The sequence below is a fragment of the Apis florea genome, unplaced genomic scaffold (assembly GCF_048593485.1).
Source record: "Apis florea isolate Af1SG1 unplaced genomic scaffold, ASM4859348v1 contig_2291_pilon, whole genome shotgun sequence".
Taxonomy (NCBI): domain Eukaryota; kingdom Metazoa; phylum Arthropoda; class Insecta; order Hymenoptera; family Apidae; genus Apis; species Apis florea.
In genome coordinates this window covers 3,106,366-3,128,900 of record NW_028256553.1, presented here as the reverse complement: position 1 = coordinate 3,128,900, position 22,535 = coordinate 3,106,366, and the positions used below count along the sequence as shown (strand labels likewise).

The 22,535-nt window shown below is 44.5% G+C and overlaps 2 protein-coding genes across 14 annotated transcripts in view; one reads left to right on the top strand and one right to left on the bottom strand.

Moving 5' to 3' along the window:
• LOC100864158 (uncharacterized) overlaps positions 1-22,535 on the top strand; it is a 157,988-nt gene that overhangs the window by 8,595 nt on the left and 126,858 nt on the right. The window lies entirely within an intron of this gene.
• Positions 1-22,535, bottom strand: part of sv (paired box protein shaven) — a 134,377-nt gene that overhangs the window by 10,781 nt on the left and 101,061 nt on the right. For 10 of the 11 annotated variants that reach the window (XM_031915165.2, XM_003691672.4, XM_031915167.2 and 7 more), the window contains 3 exons: positions 18,086-18,251; positions 13,012-13,209; positions 2,561-2,817 (listed from right to left, as the gene is read on the bottom strand). In XM_031915165.2, the coding sequence (XP_031771025.1) occupies positions 2,561-2,817; positions 13,012-13,209; positions 18,086-18,251 (621 nt within the window). The remainder of the gene's footprint in view (positions 1-2,560; positions 2,818-13,011; positions 13,210-18,085; positions 18,252-22,535) is intronic. The other variant, XM_086903485.1, reaches the window with a different exon arrangement.

Sequence of the window (22,535 nt, the reverse complement as noted above, 5' to 3'; positions counted from 1 at the left end):
GGATCGAGTTGCTGCGTAATTAAAATTAACGATCGATCAGAAAATAATTCGTAAAAGAAAGAATTAGCGTCGAAGAGGGACACGAAACGCTAACCGTTACATCTACACACACAGCCACGTACATACTAAAACAATTACAAAAATTGAAAATTCCATTCTCACTCATCTTGCCGTACAAACGATCGAGCCTATCCGTTTCCACCGTATTTAAAACGAAGAGAGGACAATTTATTCCACGTATCGCTTCCATCCATCCCTCGCTTATACGCGACATATATACACAATGTGCGTATCGCGCACAAGTACGCGATGCTCACCGCAGATCGAGAGCTCGAGGCGGCTCTTTGCTCGTTGAAATTCCAGCCGGTTAAGAGAGGCGCGGGCTCGCGAGGATAGCCGCGATCATCTCCCCGGAGGACAGGGAGAGACTAATGTGTCGTTGGCGAGGGATAGAAGCGGCTGCGGTCTGTGAAGTTTATAATCTAATACGCGTACCCCTCGGCAGGCCGCAAAACACTGAGTGCTCTCGCCGCGGACGCGACCGACCACTTTTGCGGCCGCATATCGCCGCTCTCATAATCCGATTATATCGAATTACTCTCGCGTACCATCGGCGCGCGATGCACGAATCGATACACGTTCCGCCGAAATCCAGCACTTTTTTCGATCCAGGGGAGGAGGCCTTTCATCCTACGTCTCTTTGATTTTTTTCTTGCGCACAGATATAGTTTTCGTGTACGAGCACGGACCGGTGCTAGTTAATTTGATCTGAAAATAATTCTTTCGAATTTCCCGGTATTAGAATAAAATCTATCTAATAACAATTTATCTTCCTCTTTCAAAAATCTGCATACATCTTTCCCAATTAAGCACGACAATTAACGTACGATCGGTGACGGGAAGAAAAGAGAAACGATTCGATCCGGAGGTGGACGCGGTTTCTGTTCACACCTCTCGGCGTTTTGAAATTCGCCTCCTGAGCTTCTCCTCGAAGCGCGAGTTCGGGCCACGTGTCGGGCGGCACGTGTCGAGAATATTTCGGGACGCGTTATTCACGCAATGACAGCAGAATGAATCGCAGCACGTGCTGCCCGACGTTTGACTGATATTCCCTGTGTGCGTGTAGCTAATCTTGGTCGCGTTCGAAATCGCGCTCGTTCGATCGCGGTCGCACGAGATCACTGGCCGGATTTAGATTGATTCGGGTACGTGTTTGGATACATTCGTAATTGGATACATTGGAGAGAGATCGAATCAAGGGGATCAAAGGTTTGGAAGGAATGCGTGAAAGGTAAATCGGGTTTGGAATGATAATAGATCGATTTTTTTTCATCGTTTTCAGCGAATTCGTGGGAATTGAAAATGATAAAAAAAACGAAAGAAATCTAATAATTGCGAGACATAATTCTTGGCATAAAGTTTTCTCCATTTCTTACCGTACAGTATCGTTCCATTGTTTATATTGTTTTATTCAAATACATAAGGAAGTAGCACATCGACAGGTTGATAACAGGTTTATGGTTAGAGCAAGCTATCGGAAAGGCAGTGACCAAAAGTAATGATACGTGTAGCTACGAGGCAAGAGATTGCAGTACTCGAGATAGAGATGGTATGTGCGTTTCGCTCGAACTTTTAAACTAAAATTTCACGAAATAAAGGGAAGAAATGCTTTTAAAGATTGTCACAAAAGTTTTTAACAATAACACCATATAAGGTATAAATTAGAGCTTGATTATTTCTCGAGTATCTACTAGGTACAGGCTCTTTCGCTATTCGTTTAATTTTACAATTTACAACAATAATTGAAACGTTCGTTCGAAAAGAACGAACGGGATTCATAAAATGCATTCGTTTCCTTGCCTTCCACCGCGATGACGATCCAACAACAAACTGTCCCGATACCAAATAAAGCATCGAAAATTCGAGTTTCGAGGGGAGTGGAAACAATGGGAGCTTACAAATTGAGTGGGACGACCGGTGTAACGTCACTGCGGTATCATCGTCTCGCGAGGCACCACCATTGTTCTTCCCTCTTCCGAGGAGCACCGGCGGAACTCGTGCCGATTTACTCGGGTGTAACGTCGATCTAAGCGATATCTCCTTTCTTGCCCGGCCTTATATAACCCTCCCGGCCAACAGTCGCGAGTGAAATGTAGCCACGACGCCTTCTGCGATCCGATCTGACGTTTACATAAGCTCGTCCTCGTCGTTTTTCCTTTCTTTCTTTTCTTACTTTGCTTCGTATATTATAAACATTCTCTCTCTCTCTCTTTCTCTCTCTTTTTGATAGACGGAAGAGAGCTAGACTAATGATTTTTAGGATAACGTTTTCGAAACTATAAAGAATTTTGGAAATAAAAGTAATCTTTCTTTTCCTGGTTGCACAAGATTTTCTAAACTATTTTCGATTCTACTCGAGAAAAAGAAAACGTGTTGCCGATCTTTAAAATTTCCCTCGAATCGTGATGAATTTCTTGAATCTCGAACTCGATCGAAGAGAATTCGCAAGGAGCGACTGGTCGATAATTCATAAGCCGTGGCGAAGAATTCAATGACTCACCGTCGTCGGTGCGTTTCCTCTTGATGCTGTTGCCGTTCGGGTCCTGGTGGTGGGCAGGGATTCCCAGGATGCCGCTGATGCTGTAAGCGTTGGGAGCGGTCGCCGCCGGGTGACCTGCCGCTGTTGCAGGTGCATGGGCTATCACCGACACGGAACCACCTGATCCCGGCTGACCTTGCTGCTGACCTTGCTGCTGCTGCGCCTGCTGTTGTTGATGCGCGTGCTTCGCCTTCTCCGCCGCCTTGTTCCTCACGATTCTACGGACAATGCAAGGCGTGCAGCCGCCGTCTGTATAGAGTTACACTACACTGTAGCCAGAGGAGTCATTAGAGGAGAGCTCGCCTCTGCGGTTTCGATCGAGTTTACTAGGCGCGACTCGATCGATCAAACGATTCTTGGAAAATTTTTTCCATCTATAATTAGCAAGATATTAGTCACTTTAGAGCTAATCCCCGTAACCAACTTGACACACATTTACCACGGAATATCCAAACGAAGGTGTTGAACGCAAGAAAGGTGTCCAAGCCTTTTCTTTTGAGGATTCTATCAGTTCTTATCGTTGTGTACACGCAACAACGTCCGCCATTGTTCCGGACAGCCATGTCAGGGCGCCTCCACCTTCGATACAGAGTAGCCAACGTGACTCTGCGGAACGGCCGCGTATCATAATCGCATCAAGGAGGCTGCAAACGAAGCGCGCCCTCTCCCCCCTCCTCCCTCCCCACATCCTCCTCGCCGCCCTTCCGAGTCGCCTATCCGGCACACCGCTTATTATCCGTGATATATTGCGCGTGCGGTTTCAATGGTCAGCCACTCCTGCTCGGTATCAATTATCCCGGCGAATATTCACGGCCGTGTTAATCCACCGGTTTGCACGAGGAAGAAACTGGCGCGAAGCTGCCTCTTTGGGATTCGTGGCGAACGGAAGTGGACAGATTCGGATTTGAAGCGAAGTTTAAAAGTTGATGCACGAAAGGAAAGGAAGAAGTAAATTTTGTAGATTCTATTATAATATATATATATATGTTTAATGCAATCACGAGTAGTATGAAAAATTGTTAATTATTTGTATGCCTGAATCTTCAATCTTCTCTTTCTGTAGAATAATTGGTTAGCGAATAAAATAGGCTTCGTTAATGGAAAATGAAATAAAATTTTTGAAACAAAGCGTGGAATAAAGTTTCGTATCGGGATTTTTGCACGCGTAATGGATCGACATTAAGTCGTTCGTTTCTCGCGTGGATGTGTTTGTGGGCTAGGTAATCGTGGGGGTGCGAGCTACGGCGATCAATCAGATGACACCTGTTGCCCGATCTCCCTGCCTCGTTCGCCACCTTCGCCAATTCGCAACAATTAGCAACGATCCTTATCAGGGTTAGGCTCCGGGGTGATCCTAAATCGTTCGCCGTGCCCTAACACCGATACTTCGAGCCAGTAAATTTGTATCGAGTTCCCAACCATCGTTCACCGATATAAAAAGTTTCAAGGATTCAGGATCGATTCTCATTGATCGAGATACATTTAATTCCTCTAAAATTTTCCAATATTCTTATTTACGAAATATTACGATATATCTCAATTAATTGTCCGATTATTTTCCAAAATTTTTACATTCATCGACAACAATTATCACGAATTCCTTTCCTTTTCCCCTTTCGTTCTTTCGCACCGTGAAAGGAACAATCGTGAAAGGAAGAAGAATGGCCGCCGTTGCGCCACGCCCGCTTTAATTACCGAAACGCGAGGGGGAGGACTCTGAGATCCACCGGCCGATTCAGAAATCGTTAAAACGCGTGGCGAGAGCGGTGTAATGAGCGCGTTCGACGATCTAATAAGCGCGAGCATCGGCACAACAGGTGCAGATTTTATCGCGTGCACAGATGGTGCGAACACATTGCCACACACGCCGCGAATAAACGGCGGCGGTTTTTCGCCGAGACTCCATCGCGCAGCCTTCCATCTTCTAATTAGCATCGCGTTCAACTACAGTTTTGCTCGTTATCGATGCATTTATAAGTATCAACGACCGTTAACGTTCCTCGTCCGCACGATTTACGTAACATCGGGAATTTGTTTCGCCCGTACGCAGAGGGAAGGAAAATCCTTCTTCGATAAATTTTGCGAAATTTATTATACCCGTCAATATCTTTTCGTGCTATCCAATTGTTCGTTTCGCTTAATGTCTCTGCATGGCCATTTTGCAATGTCTGTCTAAAAATCAAATTTTTAAGCAAAAGAATTTTCAAAACGCCGATACATTCCTTTTGTATCACGACGATTTGTACACTCACGATGAGTATATCATAAATGGATTAATCCCCAGTAAAGAATATTTCCCCCATAAAATTTTGAGTGGCTTCGGAGAGAGGAGGGTGAAAATCACATGGCGGTTTTCATTGACGAGGGGGATGGGTGCAGCAGAGGCTCGCCAATCCTTCGCGGTGGCGAACAAGGAGGGATTTCCCTCCCTCTTTTCTCCCCTTCGTGGCCGCAACGTCTTGGAGGCGAACCAGAGGTGGCGCCTGGAGGAAGGCCGAGCAGAATTATGAGGGTAGAGCGTGTCGAGGGTGCCACGTGGGAAGAAGCTATGCCTCCCCTGGCGCCATCAGATCGTTCCCCAACGGCCACTCCTGAACTAAACTGCTCGACTATCTGGCTCGAACTGCCACCAATCGCCTCAACTTTTCTTGCCCTTTGTCTCTTCGATTTTGCGACTCGACTAGCAACTAGTTTAAATCACGTTTCGACGAACGAATGGATAATCGAGTGGTTAACAGAGTCGAACGAACGATGCATTTCTCGCCATACGAAAAATTCTTATCTACAAATATCGATCAAATTATTTGATAACATAAAAAGAAAATCGATATTACTATTTCATACAAAGCGTACGAAGCGTAATTTTTCCCACTTGGAACAAACTAATTGCAATCGTTGCAACCTCGGATCATTGTTTTACATTTGACGTTGGAATAAATCCCATAAAAAATGGATCGTCCCCCGTATGTATCGGTGAGCGTATGAAGCATAACGAGTTCAGGTCGATACTTCTTCGCCCACCTTCTCGAGATCAACGTAAAACTCGTGTGGAGAATACCGTCGGGTGGGATGGAGGAGGTTCAGCCGTGGCACGGCTCTGGAACCACAAACTTTAATGTTGGCATTACTTTTATGCGCGACTTTATGCCAAGTATCCCATCAAATATACGACCCGGGCTCCTGCACGCTTCCCGGGGGAGGGAGGGAGGGCGAGTACCTTCGCTCGAAACCTTCGCTTTTCCAACCCCCCACTCGCCCTATATTCCCCTCCTTCCCTTCCCCCGTTTCCACGCGCGGCTAAATTATTGCGAATAAAACTTTATACTCAAATTACCTCTACGCCAACTTTATCGCATTTCACCGGTAAAGCCGCCACCCCTCTGACAGTTCTCCACCCTCTCCCGACTCGCTCTCACCCACCACCCCTCGATGGACTTGAAATTTTCCACCACCGAGTTAATTTCTACGATGGTTTAAATACCATCGTCTCGTCCAACCTTCTTTTTTTTTTATGTCCTTGAGATTATGCCCCCTCGATCGATAACCCCCCGAAGTTTTTTAAAAGGAAGAGGGGAAGCGTGTAGATACAAATATTTTCTTCTCGAATAATTGTAGAATGAAAGGGATAAGCAGATTAGACGGATCAATCGTGTAAGGATTAATTTCAATACGAACAGATCCCGAGCCAAGCCAATTAAATTCACGTTAATGCGACTAAAAATTTACTATGCGTTTATATATATATATTATATCTCGTCGAGGATTGCGGGGGATTTCGAGGATTTACCAGTCTCTTTCGGGGGCAGATGCTTCGAGGACGGATCCTCCCCTTTCTCTTTAACCCGAAGTCAAGAAAAGAGAACGTTGGAACGTTGGCTGGTGAATATAGAGGGAAAGAGAGAGAGAGGGAGAAAGGGAGAACTATTTCGTCGAGCTGTAGACACAATACGGGACTCGCTCCACGGCCATTGTACGCCCTTCAGAGGCGCACAATGGCTGGAAAAGGTGTATCCTGATATTCCACCACCTCTCTCGAGGCTGTAATGTACCCCGGGAGCGTGCTGTACTTGCCTCTTCCCCGGTGTGATTCTTGAACAAAAGCCACCGAGAAGGAAGCTCTTCTCCCGCCAGTGTTATCTTTCGCGGCTGGCTTAATTATTTTTCCCTCTCTTGCCGCGATCGCGACATACGTTTCCACTGCAATTTATTCCCTTCGTATAAATATTATTCTACAACGATGGATTTACAATCCATCTATTTCAAGTTTATATATATATATATATATAAAAACATAGCCAAGTAAAATCTTGAATGGTATCCTCTTCCAAACTGGATTCCTTTTTCTTCGAAGAAAGAGATAGCAACCGGTTGAATTCGAAAGAAATAACAATCTCGTCGATGTATATATATATATATAAAAACTGACACTGGTGGAGCGGAGAAGAAGAAGGATCGCATGAATGGCGGTGGCGAGCACTTTCCCGACGCCCAAGGGTGTGTCGAAAGACGTGGTCCACGCGGTAGGAAGTCAGGTATAGGTTGGATTAAAGCGGTACCCCGGTAGTCAGTTTGATGAAGTGTTCCCTTGCTCGGGCACACCGGGGACGAGTATATTATTATATCCAGGGACGTGGTTCGCATTGTCAAACGGCAGCTGCCCGCTCCTGCTCCGTACACACAACTATATTAACCGTGACATCCCACGGCCGCTGCGAATACCAACATCTCTTTCCGCTGTGCGTGTGTCGCCAATGCACACACGGACCCGGCTAAAAGCGTGTTTGCGTGTTTGTTGTTTGCGCGATGGCTGGCGTACGAGCAACAAAAGTCTCTTCCAACAATGATACCGGCGCAGTCAACAGTCACGAGGATCACGCACAATGTAGCACACGATTTATAATATATCGCCTCGCAACGACACCTCTCGCCCCTCGAGTCAAGAGGACGCTACTTGTCTATCCAGAAGCCATTATGCGCGATTTCGAGAGGATCCTTGTCCATCCTTCCTTCGAAATTCTTCCAGCGTTTGCATCCCCGTGCGAGGTTTTAACCTCTATTCTTCTTCTTATTAGAATCCATTTCTTTCCCGGGGGAATATCCGAATTACAATTGAATTTACTTATTGAAATATTTGAGTCGGAAATATTAATTGATTCGATGTAATAATAATTTTATGGAGCGTACCGTGACGTCGCCATTTTGTGCCACGCTCGATTACTGGCCATATCACGGTGGCGCGCAACAATATTCGATTAAACTTCTCCGTGATTACTTCATTGGAGGGTAGCCGATTAATCTTCGAATATTCGACGGTTCATTAGCTGTCAATCATCGGGCGTCATCAGGTTATTAAACGGCTGTATCCGCGAGTCATCGCCGGTCACCGCGCAAATTCCATCCTTCCCTTGTTAGCGTGGCGCTGCAATAGTCTTCCGGATTAGTCATGGTGGCGTTGCTTTGTCGAAACGATGAAATCCAGCTTCCATTAAATCATCTTTGATGACTCGGTTTCCCCTAAATTGGCTCGTCGATCGAATTTTCTTACGCGCCCCAAATAGAAGGATTCGTAGAACGATCGAAACTTTTCCAGTTGCGAATTTCACAGTTTCGAAACGAAAATTTAATTCAGATCAGAAACACGAACGAGCAATCGTTTCACTGGATTTCCTTTCTTCTTCATAAATCTCATCGAAATTGTATTTATATAAAGGGATAGAAGAGAGGACAAATACGTAAAGATCCTTACAGAAATCTTCGAATCATGGTGATTGAATTAAATCAGAATTTAAAAAATTTAAAATTCACAACGACACTATTGAGAAGTGTATCCGAAAGAAAAACCTTATCAACTCCTAGGAATTTTCCTCTTCGTGAATTCTAATTTCTGATTCATTTAGAAAAAGAATCAATTGTGAGAAGGGAATATAAGAGCAAATATCGGATAAATAAACGACGAGGCGACAATCTCCACGATCCCAGCCTCGGATAGAGACGATTTTGAGCGGCCGAATAAACAAAGAACAAAAGGGGCCGGCAGAGTAGGCGGCCATCCGGTTTCATTGCGGTTCCGTCTGTCCTCTGACGTTTCCACGGCAACCTGGATTGCGTATCTCGGCCTCCTGGTCCTCCTTGTCCCCGTTGTTGTGGCCGTCGTCGACGTTCAACCCCTGAATCCCTCCCTCCCCGCACAGCATCGCCTCCCTTCGCTCGAGTATACCGTAATTGTAACTTCATTTGAGGCTAATTTCGACCGAGGGGGTATGATGAAACGCGGTAATAATCGCGTTATCCAGACAAAGGACGGTTATGGATACGCGCCGCCGCCGCGGCTCTCAACGTGTAGCATCATCCCCTAGGTAGGATCCAACCCCGAGGGTGCTCCCTCGTAGGAGGGGTTTATCTGCAAATATGGCTGCTTTAACGAAACTTCACCCATATTGTCCCGTGTATATCCGTCCTACATTCGCTCTCACCTTTAATTTCAAAGGAAATCAAATCGAGACAGATTAAATTAAATCTTCTAAAATAAACGATTAATCTCTTCGAAAATGACAGCTCGTGAAGGGAAAGAGGGAAGATCCTCCTTCTTCTCTTTTCCACGAAGTGAAGACGATTCTCACGGCGACTCGTCGATGGAATGGTAAATAAGGGAGGCCGGTGGGCAGGCAGTTTATTTATGGGGATGTAATTTAATAAGCGAAAGATGAACAGGGAGATACGCGGAGCGGAAAGTGGAAAGTGGCATGAAAGTAGCAGCCATCCCATTGGCTCGTCTCTCTCTCTCTCTCTCTCTCTCTCGCGGGCCATATGGCTCTCTCCTTGAGATCCGCTCGCGCTTTCGGGGGTGCGAAATGATATGGAAGTAATGGAGAGAAGCGTGAAGCCTCCACGGGAGATTGACCCGGCACGATAGCGGAAAAAGGAGAGCGGTTGTGCGCGCCGTTTCGCGATGACAGATTGATACAATTCCATCGAGAGATTCCGGCCGACAGATTTCCTACCAACTGTTGTTGCCTTCGATGCTCATTACGTCGAATTAATGGGGCGGGGATGATGACGAATCGGACACCGTTTTCACTTTTCGACCTGTTGTGCGATTCGCCTTTTTTTAAATTATCGTTGCTACGATATGATCAGTTTGGCGAAAGAAAATGTTCAGTCATTCAAAGGAGAAGACGACTTTAAAAATCGGGACTCGTGGTCGTTGGCAGTTAACAGGTTAAGAGGAGGCACGGGCGGAGGGAAGAAAACAGGAAGTCATCCTCCCCCGCGCTATCGACTGAGGTCGAAGCCGCAAGAAAGGCACACGCGAGGCCGTAACGTCTCGGGGGCTGCGTCGGAGGAAGAAGGAGGCTGTGGAAGCCGGCGTAAAGGCGAGCCTCGCTCCTTATCGATCTGCCCCTGAGACTTCCTCCGAGAGGAGGAAGGCGTTCTTGGGGAGAAAACTGAACCGAAGGAGGGAGAGGCTATCCACGCGTTCGATCTCTGCGTGTGTGTGCGCGCAAAGATAGAACCGAGAGAGCCGGCTACTCGACCGTGACTCCGCAGCCCGTGCCCGAGCCTATCAATATTTCCTCCCGAAAATTCGCCGCGATACCATCTCGGCTACCTTTAAAAATTTTCTTTTTCTTGTTCATCGCGAATCTTGGCGGTGATTGAACGAAAATTTGATATTTTTTTTTTTTTTTCAGTAAAAATAGTCGTTACAAGCTATTACAATTGGCGTGTAAACGTGTTGGAGAATCTTGGACGGAGAGAAAAATCAAAGAGCAAGAAACTCGTGTAAGAGAGAAAGAAAAGAAACGAAATATGGTCGACTCGGCAAAGTGGAAGAGCAAGAGCTCGAACGGTTACCGTCCCAATCTTGGCCGCGTTTTTCGCTTGTTTTCCCTTGCTACCCAGGGGATATATATCTGTTATTTTTCGCGAAAGCCACTCCATTATTTCGCTCTCCTCCGTTTTTTACCGTCTGGCCACCGACGCCCCGCTCTTCCCCCCCGCGGCCGGTCTCATTTCGAAGTGGCCCGGCAAAAGCGGGACAATACGTTATATTAGCCGTATCATTATTTCTCCGTACGAAAGCTGGCTCGAAGCTAGAAAAACCGAGACACGCTCATAATGGGAGAAATCCCGCCGCGTTTCCGCCTCCGTTCGAGAGAAATCTCGGTTGCGTGCAAGCTACTACCACCATCCTTTCCAGAAATTCACGATTTTTCATATTTTCACGTTTCTCTCACCTGTTTCGAATTAAAATTTGAACCCTTCTCCTACTCCTCTCTCTCTCTCTCTCTCTCTCTCTCTCGAAATAATCTAAAATCTCGCAATATCATCGAGTATACAAAATTTTGTCTCCACGCTCGTTGCTCGTCTCTCCCAACATTTTCAATTAATCTTATCGATTCTTTTCGGATCGATCCTCGCGCGGATCGCTTTCGTTCAAGACGGCATCGCTCGAAATACACTTACGTATACACGTAGAAGTGTATGGAGGGTTGTGAGGTTGGATAGGTGCACGTAGATAGGTAAGTATCCGCGGGGTAAGTTTTTCCAGGCGATCTGCTCTCCGGATTCAGATCAATACCCGCCATCTGGGCCTTGGATACGGTGGAAAAGGAGACGGTGGATGGAGAGGCTCGAGAGAGTGTGAGAGGGAGAAGACAGAGCAAGAGAAGGTGGAGGAGTCGCTCGAGCAACAAGCCACCGCCGCACCCTCCTTCCTGCAATCCTAGAACGCATCGAAAACCTCGGCCAGAAAGCAATTCCTACATACGCCCACGTTTCACGCTGCCGTGGCTATCGACGTAGCAAAAAGAAACGGAGATATGCGCGCGACCCAAAGTTACCCGGCCGCTTTCCTTTTCACCCATCGTTTTCGAGTTATTGCGCGTCGACGAGAAGGTGGCGGGCCATATTTCACACCGAAATCATTTACATCTCCGGCAAATTTGATCTCGAAAATGGTTATCTGCTATGGCGTCTACACGATCTATATCATTTTGGATTTTTTTTTCATTTTTAAGAGTAAATTTTCTAATTTGTCTTTATCAAAAGAATCTTTCAATTATTCGCGTAACCACGATTTAAAAAATGCACCGTTTCGTTTAATTTTATCCGTGAATGATTATTACGATACGATCAAAAATATCGAAGACCAAGATAAACGCTCCTCTCACTCTCTCTCTCTCGATTCCTTACGAATGGAGCGGCTAATTTGCGTGCGTTTCCATTAACGGCCGTGGCCGGAAATCGCGTTAGTGGATTTCACTCGCGCCATCCAATTCGATCCGCATTACGCTCGATTACATTATCAGCGGCGTGCTCGAGATCGAGAGTAGAGGAAGGACGAAGCATCGGAGGGACGAGATAAGGTCTTAAGTAGCGACTGATTAAATCTCGGGACATATGTGTGCCGATCAATGGTACCCCAGTGGTCTCCTTTCCAACCTCCTCCTCCAACCAGGTTGCACGAAAAAGGGGATCCTCCTCCGCTCGTTCGTAGTTTGCGCGGTGCTGATACGCTGTAATACCGTCCCACGGGGGCTCACTCCCCTTTGAATACTCTCTCTCTCGTGTTTCCTGGCCACCCCGTTCCATCGAAATCGCTCGATCTACCGGGCGACGTAAAAACACTTGAATTAATCGGCCCCCATTCCCGAAGGAACCTGCGAAAGGTCAATAGGATCGGGGTGCACGCGCTTATCTCGATTCACGGGGCCAAGGGGGGACGATTGTTGCTCGTCTCGTCGTCGGATAACTAATCGGTCCCATTGGCGATCGGGCATATGCTGTTCGCGCCCCTCCTCCCTCGCTCTTCTTTCTTCGATAAATTTCTTCGATTGCTGGTCGATAAGGGGCGAGAACTCGAAGGGATTACTTGGTTGGACGATTGATAAAAAGTTTGGATCTTTTTTTTTTTTTTTTTTGGTACTCGAGAAGAGGAGGAAGGAAAAGTGTATCCGCCAGGACGAGTATGATATTGATATAAATAATGATGGAATCATTAGGAAATGGAGCATAGCTATAGTTTTCATATGTTATTCCGTATATTCTGTGTATCGTTAATTTTCAAGTGAAAAAAGTGAGAAATCAAAACTCCACGATTCTTATTATGATGCATAAAAATTCCATTTGCATGGAATAACTTGTTGCTCGTTTTTATTTTTCAGCGATATCTTTTAGTCGTTTTAATACGATTGATTCTCGACGACGATTCAATTGAATAATTGCCAACATTCAAATACGAATATCCTTTTAAAAGAGCATGAGTAAAATAATTATATAATTGCCACGATACTTTTTGTAAACAGCGTTTTTTATAAAAATTTAACAGCGTGATAAAAATAACGCTCTCAATTATCTGCGCTCTGTATTTCGCTCTCAATTACGAAAAATAATTATTAATATTTACTCACCGGTTGATCGAGGAGACGGATGGCACGTTGTCCTGCGAGCAAATGCCTTCGGCGAGCAATCGGTCCCTGATCTCCCACGCAAACATGGTTGGATTGTCCCTCTTGTAATTAGCGATCGCTTCCACGACCGGTGGCGTCGCCACCTTCGGCTTCGAGCCGCCTATTACCCCAGCCTTGAAGCTACCAGTTTCATAATACCTGTGAATACAACGAAATAAAAGAAACCGATATCACCATTTCCCCCCATTTTTATTCTCACTCTGGATAATTTCGAAACTTTTCAAAATCCTTGGAAGATAAGTCAACTAACAATGTATACATTGCTTCTGGATGTAATAATACAGATCTGATGCTTTGTTTAAGAGCAATTTTCATTTCAATCGACAACGAGTGTCTCAAAAAATAATAATTCCATTTCTCTATAAATTTCAAATTTTTATCATCGGTAAAAAGTTTTATCCAACATTCTTACAAGCAAACGTTGTTGCGTCGCACACGAATATTTTTACCAATTAACAACGTTTCACGAGCTAAGGGAGGAGAGCTAACACAAAAATTGATAGACAAGAGATTTTTGACTTTTCAAGATTCAAGACAATTTATATTATCTTTATCTCTGAAACGATCGTTCCCCCTCTTTTCCCTCTTCCTCCTCCTCCCCCCTTCCCTCCCCCCTCCCGCGGTCAGATGGGATGAAAAGGGACGGAGAGGGGGAACGATCGTTTTTCCCGCGACGTGCGGCCAACGTCGGAATAACGAATCGCCGTCCAGCGGCGCGTCAACGACCGGCTGTTTTAAAACAAACGGCTTCTACCTCCCCGTCCTCCTTTCCCTCCCTCCCTCTCTCCCTCCCTCCCTCCCTCTCCCTCTCTGCGCCTCTTCCTCCACCCCTCCTCCCCGGCCCACCCGTCGCGTGTATGCGCGCCGCGATGGCCAATCGCGATTGGCGGGCCGCCGTGAACGCGCCCTTTGTGCCTAATTAGTTAAATAATATCTTCGCTGGTGCTTAAATTCAATTACGGTAGAAAGCCCGCAATAATGGTCCGCTTGTGGGCCGCCTTGATGGATGTGGGTCCGCCGCCGGCGTCGACTCATGCCCGTTCAACTACTACGCGGCCAATTTTCCCTCCTCCCCCTCCACGCCCCTCCCTCCCTCTCTCCCTCTCTCTCTCTCTCTTCCTCCTCTCTTTCTACGCGTCCATCTTTGTCATCCACTCGTCGAGGGAAAAATTGTCAAATGGAATTCTTTTCGCGAACACGATACACCTGGTGGAACAGGTAACGAAGAACAGGGTGTCCGGTTGATCGTGAGAAGTAGATTCGAACACCGGCTAGGCGTCAATTCGATGAAACGGGCGTTATCAGGCGGATCGTAAGGATAAGGAGAGGTTGAGATTGATCCGTCGATTTTGGAAGGGTAATAAGGATGTTGTCAAGAAAGACTATTTTTCTGATCTTCTATGGAAGATAATAGAGAATTCGTTGAAGTAAATGTTGCTCGATAAGCGCGACCTATAAATCGTAACGATCATCGGTGTGAATAGAAGAGAGAGAGAGAGAGAGAGAGGGGGGAAAGAAACGATCACTGGTGAACCTGTTACAGTCGAGAGATTCGTCGGAGGGTTCCTTTAAACGATTCGGGGGTCGCTTCGAAATTATTACGATTATATCTGGCGTAAAACCCCATTCACTCCGCTCCACATGGCGGTGTTTCACCCGTTCGCTTCGCTTTGTTCCGCCCCCACCGTGAAATGTCCATTACGACTTTTTTTTTTTTTTTAAATCGACCCCCTTTCGTGACCCCCACTCGTATTAATTTCGATTCTCGATTCTACGAGGTCGAATTTTACGAATATCATGGAATATTGGCCAGCTTAGAAAAGTTCGACGAATTTTTCAGATGTTTCTTCAGATGAATCATAATCGAGAGAGAGAGAGAGAGAGAGAGAGAAGCAGTCAATAACAGTCTCTGATCGAACGCTTCTAATTTCGATTCTGTGATAATTATTATTCGAGCTACTATTATGTTTGCACGCTTTTACATTAATTGTTTATAATGTATCTGGCTTGAGCATTCGTAATTTTAGTAATTTGTGACGCTTGCGAAAAGAGTAATGCGCCGCAAATTGTTTCAATTTCATCGGATTATTTACTATCAGCATTAACCAATTGAGAACGATGAATTCGAGAGGATAAGATAATTTGTCGGCTAACGCGATAAGTATTTCAACTATATTTCGCAAAACAGATGATAAATGTTACCCGCTCCCTTCAATCATCCTCTTCTCTTTGTCCGATATTAATAAACATTATTATTCTGAAATATAATAACACAATTTCCAATAAATAGTTAGCCATTTAATTTACTAATGAAACGTATTAAAATTGGCATTTCTACTAAATCTACCGAATCGAGATTAGGCTGTTTCTTCTCAAATAAGATATATATAATTTCCGATAAATAATAATATTAATTCAAAGAGCCATCTAATTTAACTAACGAAACATATTAAAATTGGCACTTCTCATTAAAATCTGTATTGTACTGAGTCGAGATTGGAGGAAATGGTTCCTCAGAAACCAGTCTAAAAAAGTGACATTATTCTGAAATATAATAATACAATTTCCAACAAATAGTAATATTTATTCAAAGAGCCATTTAATTTAACTAACGAAACGTATTAAAATTGGCATTTCTACTAAATCTGTACACGTAAAGTAAAGAACCGAACCGAGATTAGACTGAGGAAAAAAGATATATGTAATTTCCAATAAATATTTATTCAAAGAGCCATTTAATTTAACTAACGAAACATATTAAAATTGGCAATTCTACTAAATCTGTATTGTACCGAGGAAATGGTTCTTAAGAAACGGCCTAAAAAGGTGGCATCGCGTTAGACAACGTTTCCTTGCCAAACGAGGTGTGTCGCAAACTTTTCAACGCTGTCTCCGTGAACCTTCGCCTAGCCACTTCCGTTTCGTTTGTACGTATACGCGGAAATCGTCACGATTCCGCGAAGAACAGGCGCGCGCGGTGTCGCGACGTATCAGTGGCGCGTGACTGCGTAAAGCTTCGCCGTTAACAGCCGAGCACCGTTTTCACCCCGGTTTTCGCTGGAAAAAGCGAAGCTGTAAAATCTGCAGCTTGTAAAATTGTGCAAGCGAGCCGATAGAAACGAAGAAGTTATACTTAAACCGCGGAACGAAACGATCCTTCGGTTTAGGAACACGATGCGTGCATTGCAACGAATCTATAGTTGTTCGAGTATTATTACTCTTTTTTCTTCTTTATTTAGAAATTGGAAACAAGAGTAGGAAAGGTTTTAGAAAGGTAAGTTGAACGAAAATTTAATTCGCACGCCTCGAACGACTTTTAAATTATAATGAAAAATTGCATCAAAATTTTCTTCATCAACTTTGTGCCCTTTATAAATCGGCGAATAATTTCGAATGATCTTTTTATCCATCGGATTTATCCTCGAAATTTCTAATTAAAAAATTACATAACTTCTCTTTAATCGATCGCGAAATACATTCAAGAAAAATGCAAATTTCCTTCGTTTTGGTCGATTTCTCGAAATTTCAAATCGAGCGAGAAACGAGAAGCGACGGAGGAAAAAGTAATCGTCCGATTTAATCCATTCTTCTACCCGATTTTGAATATAAATCGATTGGGAAACCGGTTGCGAAACAATCGACGTTTCCTTTTCCTGGTTTGATCAACGCTGAAACCGCGACTTATCGATCCGATCGGCGGATAAATCCACCGAAAAATAAGTCGATGTTAATACACCTGTTAATCTCCTGTGTTCATAACACATTGCTATTAATATCGTTGCGCGATAAATCGGGGTGTTTGATTTGAAAATCGTCCAAAATCGGATTATTTATCGCGACCGCGGGCAATTTTCTCCGAATGAATTTCGGTTAATTTTCCACGTTCAACTCGTCCACGTTCGAGAAACGATCGTTTCCATAATTATTGAGACCCTCGATCGAATTCAAATTCAACGATTCAATTTATCTTCAAACGAAAGGATTATCAACACTTTCACATCTTATATTTCGATTCAAACGAAATCCAACGATACAAAGAAATTTATCATACTCGAGAAGAATACTTCCTTCTTCCGCTCAAGTATCGCGGCGTATTCGTTAACAAAAACACCGAGATCCAAGACGCGTAATAAACTTAAATTCGACTCGCACGATGCCCGCGTAAGAAAATATAAGGGAAAATCCAGGGGACGGTAACTCGAGAAGCGGTTAAAGTAGTAAATAACGCATATGATATATAACACACACACACACACACACGTATATACATGAAAGAGCGGGCTATACGCGAGAGAACGATATTCCAGCTGTGGGGACGTATGACATTCGGGCCATCAAAACGGCACGAGGCCACCCGTTATGTAACGCGGGGCGGAGGGTGGAAAAAACATGGAAACCGCATATCGTCGCACCCGCTGGCAACCCCCACCGTGGCCGGAACAGGGGTGGTTCCTTCCTTCCGGCGTCGCAGTTTCGTCCCCAACTTCGTTGCGCTCCTAACACCGTCTTTAATTAAATCACTCCCGAATATCAGTCTACTACTTTTTACCACTACGTTTTCTCCTGCATCTCCGCTCATTTTTTCTTCGCGGAATCGACGAGTTAGATTCCAGCCGGATGTCCGACGAATTTTCTTCTTTGAACGCAAGGGGGACTTTCCTTGAATACGGATTCTTTTGTGCTGATAATCGAGCTAAATAAATCAATTAAATATACTTTTCCAGAGCATTTACAGATGGATAATTCTATCGATCCACGCTCTCGACTCTTCCTAAACCTGATAAATAATAATAAATAAGCTGAAACTCAAATTATCAATTATCTGTTCCCATTCAGTTGGCTCGAAGAATTGACCACGATCGCGCGCACACCTGATGCACGACAAATCGAATCGGATCGAAATCTCTCCAAGTGGGAAAGGAGGAGGAGGGGGGGAGGAGGGGCAAAAAGCAAAAGTGCGGTGCGGTTGTAACGGATACGGGCTGGATGGCGGTGGAACGGTGTCGGTACTCACCTCGACAGTATCTTGGATACACAGCCGTGAGATACCCTGAGTTGTCTGGAAATGTCGCACGGTCGGACGCCGCTGTGCGCCAGCTCGACGATCCTCTGCCTCACTACATCCGGTAGGGGCCTTCCGTTCACGAAGACGCCGCCGAGCTGGTTAACTCCGCCGTGGCCTGGAAAATGGAAATCGATAATGCATTAGCCGAGAGGGGGGCTAACCACGTCGAGGCAGGGACTCCTCTTCTCAGATCTTTCGATCACCTTCACCGATATCGCCCCCCCCCCCCCAATTTTCCATCTCCCCTCGAGATAGATTTTCGGGATGGCAAGGTTAAGAAGGTTTGGAAAGGTTTGAATCATTGATCATCGAGGAAAATATTGTTTCGAAGCTACGTGTCATTTTTATATGTTTGTAGAAGATTTGTAAAATCGATCGATTTTTCTCGAAATAATCATCGGCGAGAAGGAATGAAGGTGGAAGATTCAACCGCCTCGCTTCACCTACTCGATATGTCAATTGGCAAGATTTCAGAAATAAATTTCTGTATATAATATTCCACGAGACGAAAATAAGAGTCTATTTTAAAACAAACTCATCCTCGACCTCGAGATCAATCTTACTCTCACTGCATTCTTTACTCGGATAAATGTAATAAAAAGGGGGAATAACGATATCGAGATATAATCCAATCATCCCCTCCTCCCCCCCCCCTTTTTTTTTAATTCATCCCATTCACGAAAATTATATATATTTCTTCCTCCCTTGTTCCAACGCCCCTCCCTTTCGACGCATTTGCCAATAATGAAAGCAACGTGTTCCAGATCATTCGATTTTCCATCCCGCACGCCACTCAGCCCGCGACGACGACGACTTTATTTTCGCGCATTACGACCACCTAACGCGCCAACGCTTCCATCCAATATCGTAATGGAGGGTCCTGGACCGCGACATATGTCCCCGTGTACGTGCCAGTGCACCGATCATTCGATCATCATTCCTCCCTCCACGCGATTCATCCCTCGCTTTCGCTCCTTTACTTTTACCCGGTTAATCGACTTCTTATTCCCCCCCCCCCCCCTCCTCTTTCCTTCGAAGAGAAGAAAGAGAGATTTTAACGCGCTCCAGTAACGCAGCCGGGTATAATAAGATCCGATACGAATCTTCTTGCCGTTGTCCGTTCAGCCGGGATTATTCTACTAGAAAATTAATTCTAGATTTGTCTCACGGTCGTTCAGCTTTCGCACACGCGCAAACTATTCCCTTCGGCAGGAAATTGTACGCGATTGTTTTGCGCAGTTGGCCGCAAAAAGTATCCTTCCATATCGAACGTTTATATATATATATATATTAATAATAAATTAGTCAGCGTTTCGATAGATTTATTTGTATAGTCAAAAACAAAAATTGTACGTATCTATAAAATTTAACTTCGATTCATTTAACGAATCTTCCAACATCCACTTGTTTATCCCCAAATCTGCAAGGGGATGCAAAGTAAACACAGGAAGCGCGTACCTCGAATTCGAACAATTACATTGCACAATCGACATCATTGTTATCGGTTCCTCCACCACCGCCTTTTTTCTTCCCTCCCCCGCCGCTTTATCGCAATCTCCACGCGAGGAAGACAATGAAGGGATCCGCGATCATTACCAGAAACGATACGCGTTTTCCGGTCGCAAATCAATTCGCTCTCGCGTTTATGGTCGCATCCCCGTGGCGCGGCCGGTAGCCAGGGGGACGATGATAGTCGGCTGGATCATGGTGGCGGCAAAAGTACCATGACCACTCTGCGCGCACACACGCGCACCGTCACGCCTGGTGGCCGCAACTATACGAGGAACTACCCTGGAATCCATCCCTCCAACCCCGCTGAATCCAGGGATAACAGCGCTACTACGAATTGTCGTGTCCACCAACGCTTATTATTGCGCTCCAGCCTGAATCTCCGTCCGTGGCGGTTGTGGTGCCTCGTTTCGTTAGCGTTACCCTTGTCACGCCAACCCTTTTTCTCGAATCTTGGAACTTTTTTTTAGGAGCAGTTTCTATCATCGAGCCGGATTGAATATGAGTCGTCGAGGAAAAGAGCTTGATCGTTTCGAAAAGTATTCGTGTTCGGAAGAAAATCCAAATCGAGGAGATCATTTCGAGACTTTCCCACGAAATTCGAAACTCTTCGGTTTCTTTCCTTCAATTTCACCGATCTCTTCGCAAGAACGAGGATGCAAAATGCGTTGCCTGTCCGACTGACGCGAACCACTTCCGCCCGTTTCTCATTTTCGCGATCCATCAAAAGCTTCCAAGGAACAAGCGTGAAGTGGACGTTGCATCTTCACGCTTCTATTCCGGCTGTATATTTGAATCGAATTCGCGATGTGGACGTGGAGCGCGACCATTGGCAATTAGACACCCTCGATGATTGGTTAATCACGTCGTTCGAGCGGAACGCGCGAGACGAATTAATTCGACGATGTCCGCTATGGTTTTCGCGGAGAAAGATAGTTGAATGGGAGCAAAAAAAAAAAAAAAAACTTCGTTATTACAAGTATCGTGAATCTGGATTTAGTCTGGATAGATTGTTAAAATATTGCGAGATTAAATTGTTGAAATTAAATTATCATAATAATTAGATTAAAGGCTAAGATCGAAAATTCTTTTAGAATTCTCTTACTTTTTAAGGTTGAATCGTTACTTTTTTCATTCGTGTAACGTGTCGGTGTTGCGAGTCATGCTACGAACGTGCTGCGATTTATAATTTCATCATTCAACGTTGTTATCGAATTCATGTTATTCGAATTCGCATGGAAAAGACACCGATCCCTTTCGTACAACGAGCGACGTTTTATTTCCAAATCAACTTATTATCGATCAATTTCTCATTAACAGATTTTTCACGTGATACGTGAAAAAAAAAAAAAAATGGAAAATATTCAAAGTACATTGTGACACTTGAAACGTAAGACGAGTCTCTATTTCACCTCTATTTCTTTAATTCTTTTTATAACTTATGCTTTGCATAAAAATAGTCTAGTTGTTACTTTGACGACGGAGGACCAATAAATAAGAAAGGATCGATTTCATCATCTCCGGTGTCTTTGAATCATACTTTAATAACCCGATATCACGGGTTTCATCCTCGCTGATACTCGAATATAATGCAAAGACGTACGAAGAAAGGAAATTAACGATGAACCCTTAACGATAACGGTAACCGAATTTTCACAACAATCGAACGTTTTTTCGCATCGATTATTCGACGCAAGATGGACGTCATATACGAAATACGACCTCTTTCTCTAAAATATTCGTTCTCGAGGGGAAAAAAAGAGCAAGTTGAAATCTACCGAGGTTGTTGTAATAAAAAAGGGGAGAGGGATGGAAAAATATACCTAAAACTTTTGAACGGGTGTGTAGATTCCACGGCATCGGTCACACGATATTTCCCCACCAGCTTTGTTCCTGTATTGCATTACGATCCGGCGTTACGTATTGCCGGCGTATACACGCTGGAAACACGCCCTCTTATTTTTTTGAAATTTGCTACCCCCGACTGTCGTCCATCTAATTTAATAACAATCGTAAAAAGTTATCCCTTCCGTAGAGGGAATCAATTTTAAAAAAAGACAAAATACGCGAGAAAACTACCTATTCCTTTCCTTTCGTTCTACATCGTTCCACGAATTTTTGAGAGGAAACGAATTTTTAACTCCTCGTTTGGATGGACGTAAAAGTCGTATAACTAAAAGAAATTTAAATTTCCTTCTAAATTTATTAACATCGATTCTCCAAATCTTCGAGTTTAATAATAAGAAAAGAACACTTCTTCTCTCATGACGAAACAGCACAACTTTTCACTTTCAGTAATCCGCGTAAAATTTATTGGACGAAAGTAACATAAAGTTGAACTCTGGTTGGTCGGCCAGCAGATATCGAGAATTTTTCCTCTGTTCGAAACGTGGAGCGAATTCCCCCGCAATTACACGGATAATTTTCCCCGTTCAATGAAAGGGATTGGTCGCGGAACGATTCAGCGCGCTGCGACGCGCGCCCGTTGACCGCGCCGTTCTTGTTAACGTTTCATAATTATTATCATCCCATTAATTCGAACGGAACCGCGTCCGAACCGCTTCGAAAACGACACCCCCCTGTAATTAATACGTGTTTTCGATCAGCCTCGAAAACTCTCTCTCTCTTTCTCTCTCTCTCTCTCTATCATCCTTCTTTTTTTTACAAAAGATCTTCCTCGATCTCTCCGCCAACTGTCCACTTTTTCCCTCCCCCCCCCTCCTTTTCACGCGCGATTACGCCGGTTCCAAAGTCGAGTTCGGATTCTCGCTTTCGATCCAACCCCCCTTTTTTCTTCTACATCTACCACGACGGATTTGAATCTCTTCGAGGAATCTCCTCGAGATGATTGAAAAGAAATTTCATTTCGAAGAATTCATTCTCCTATTCT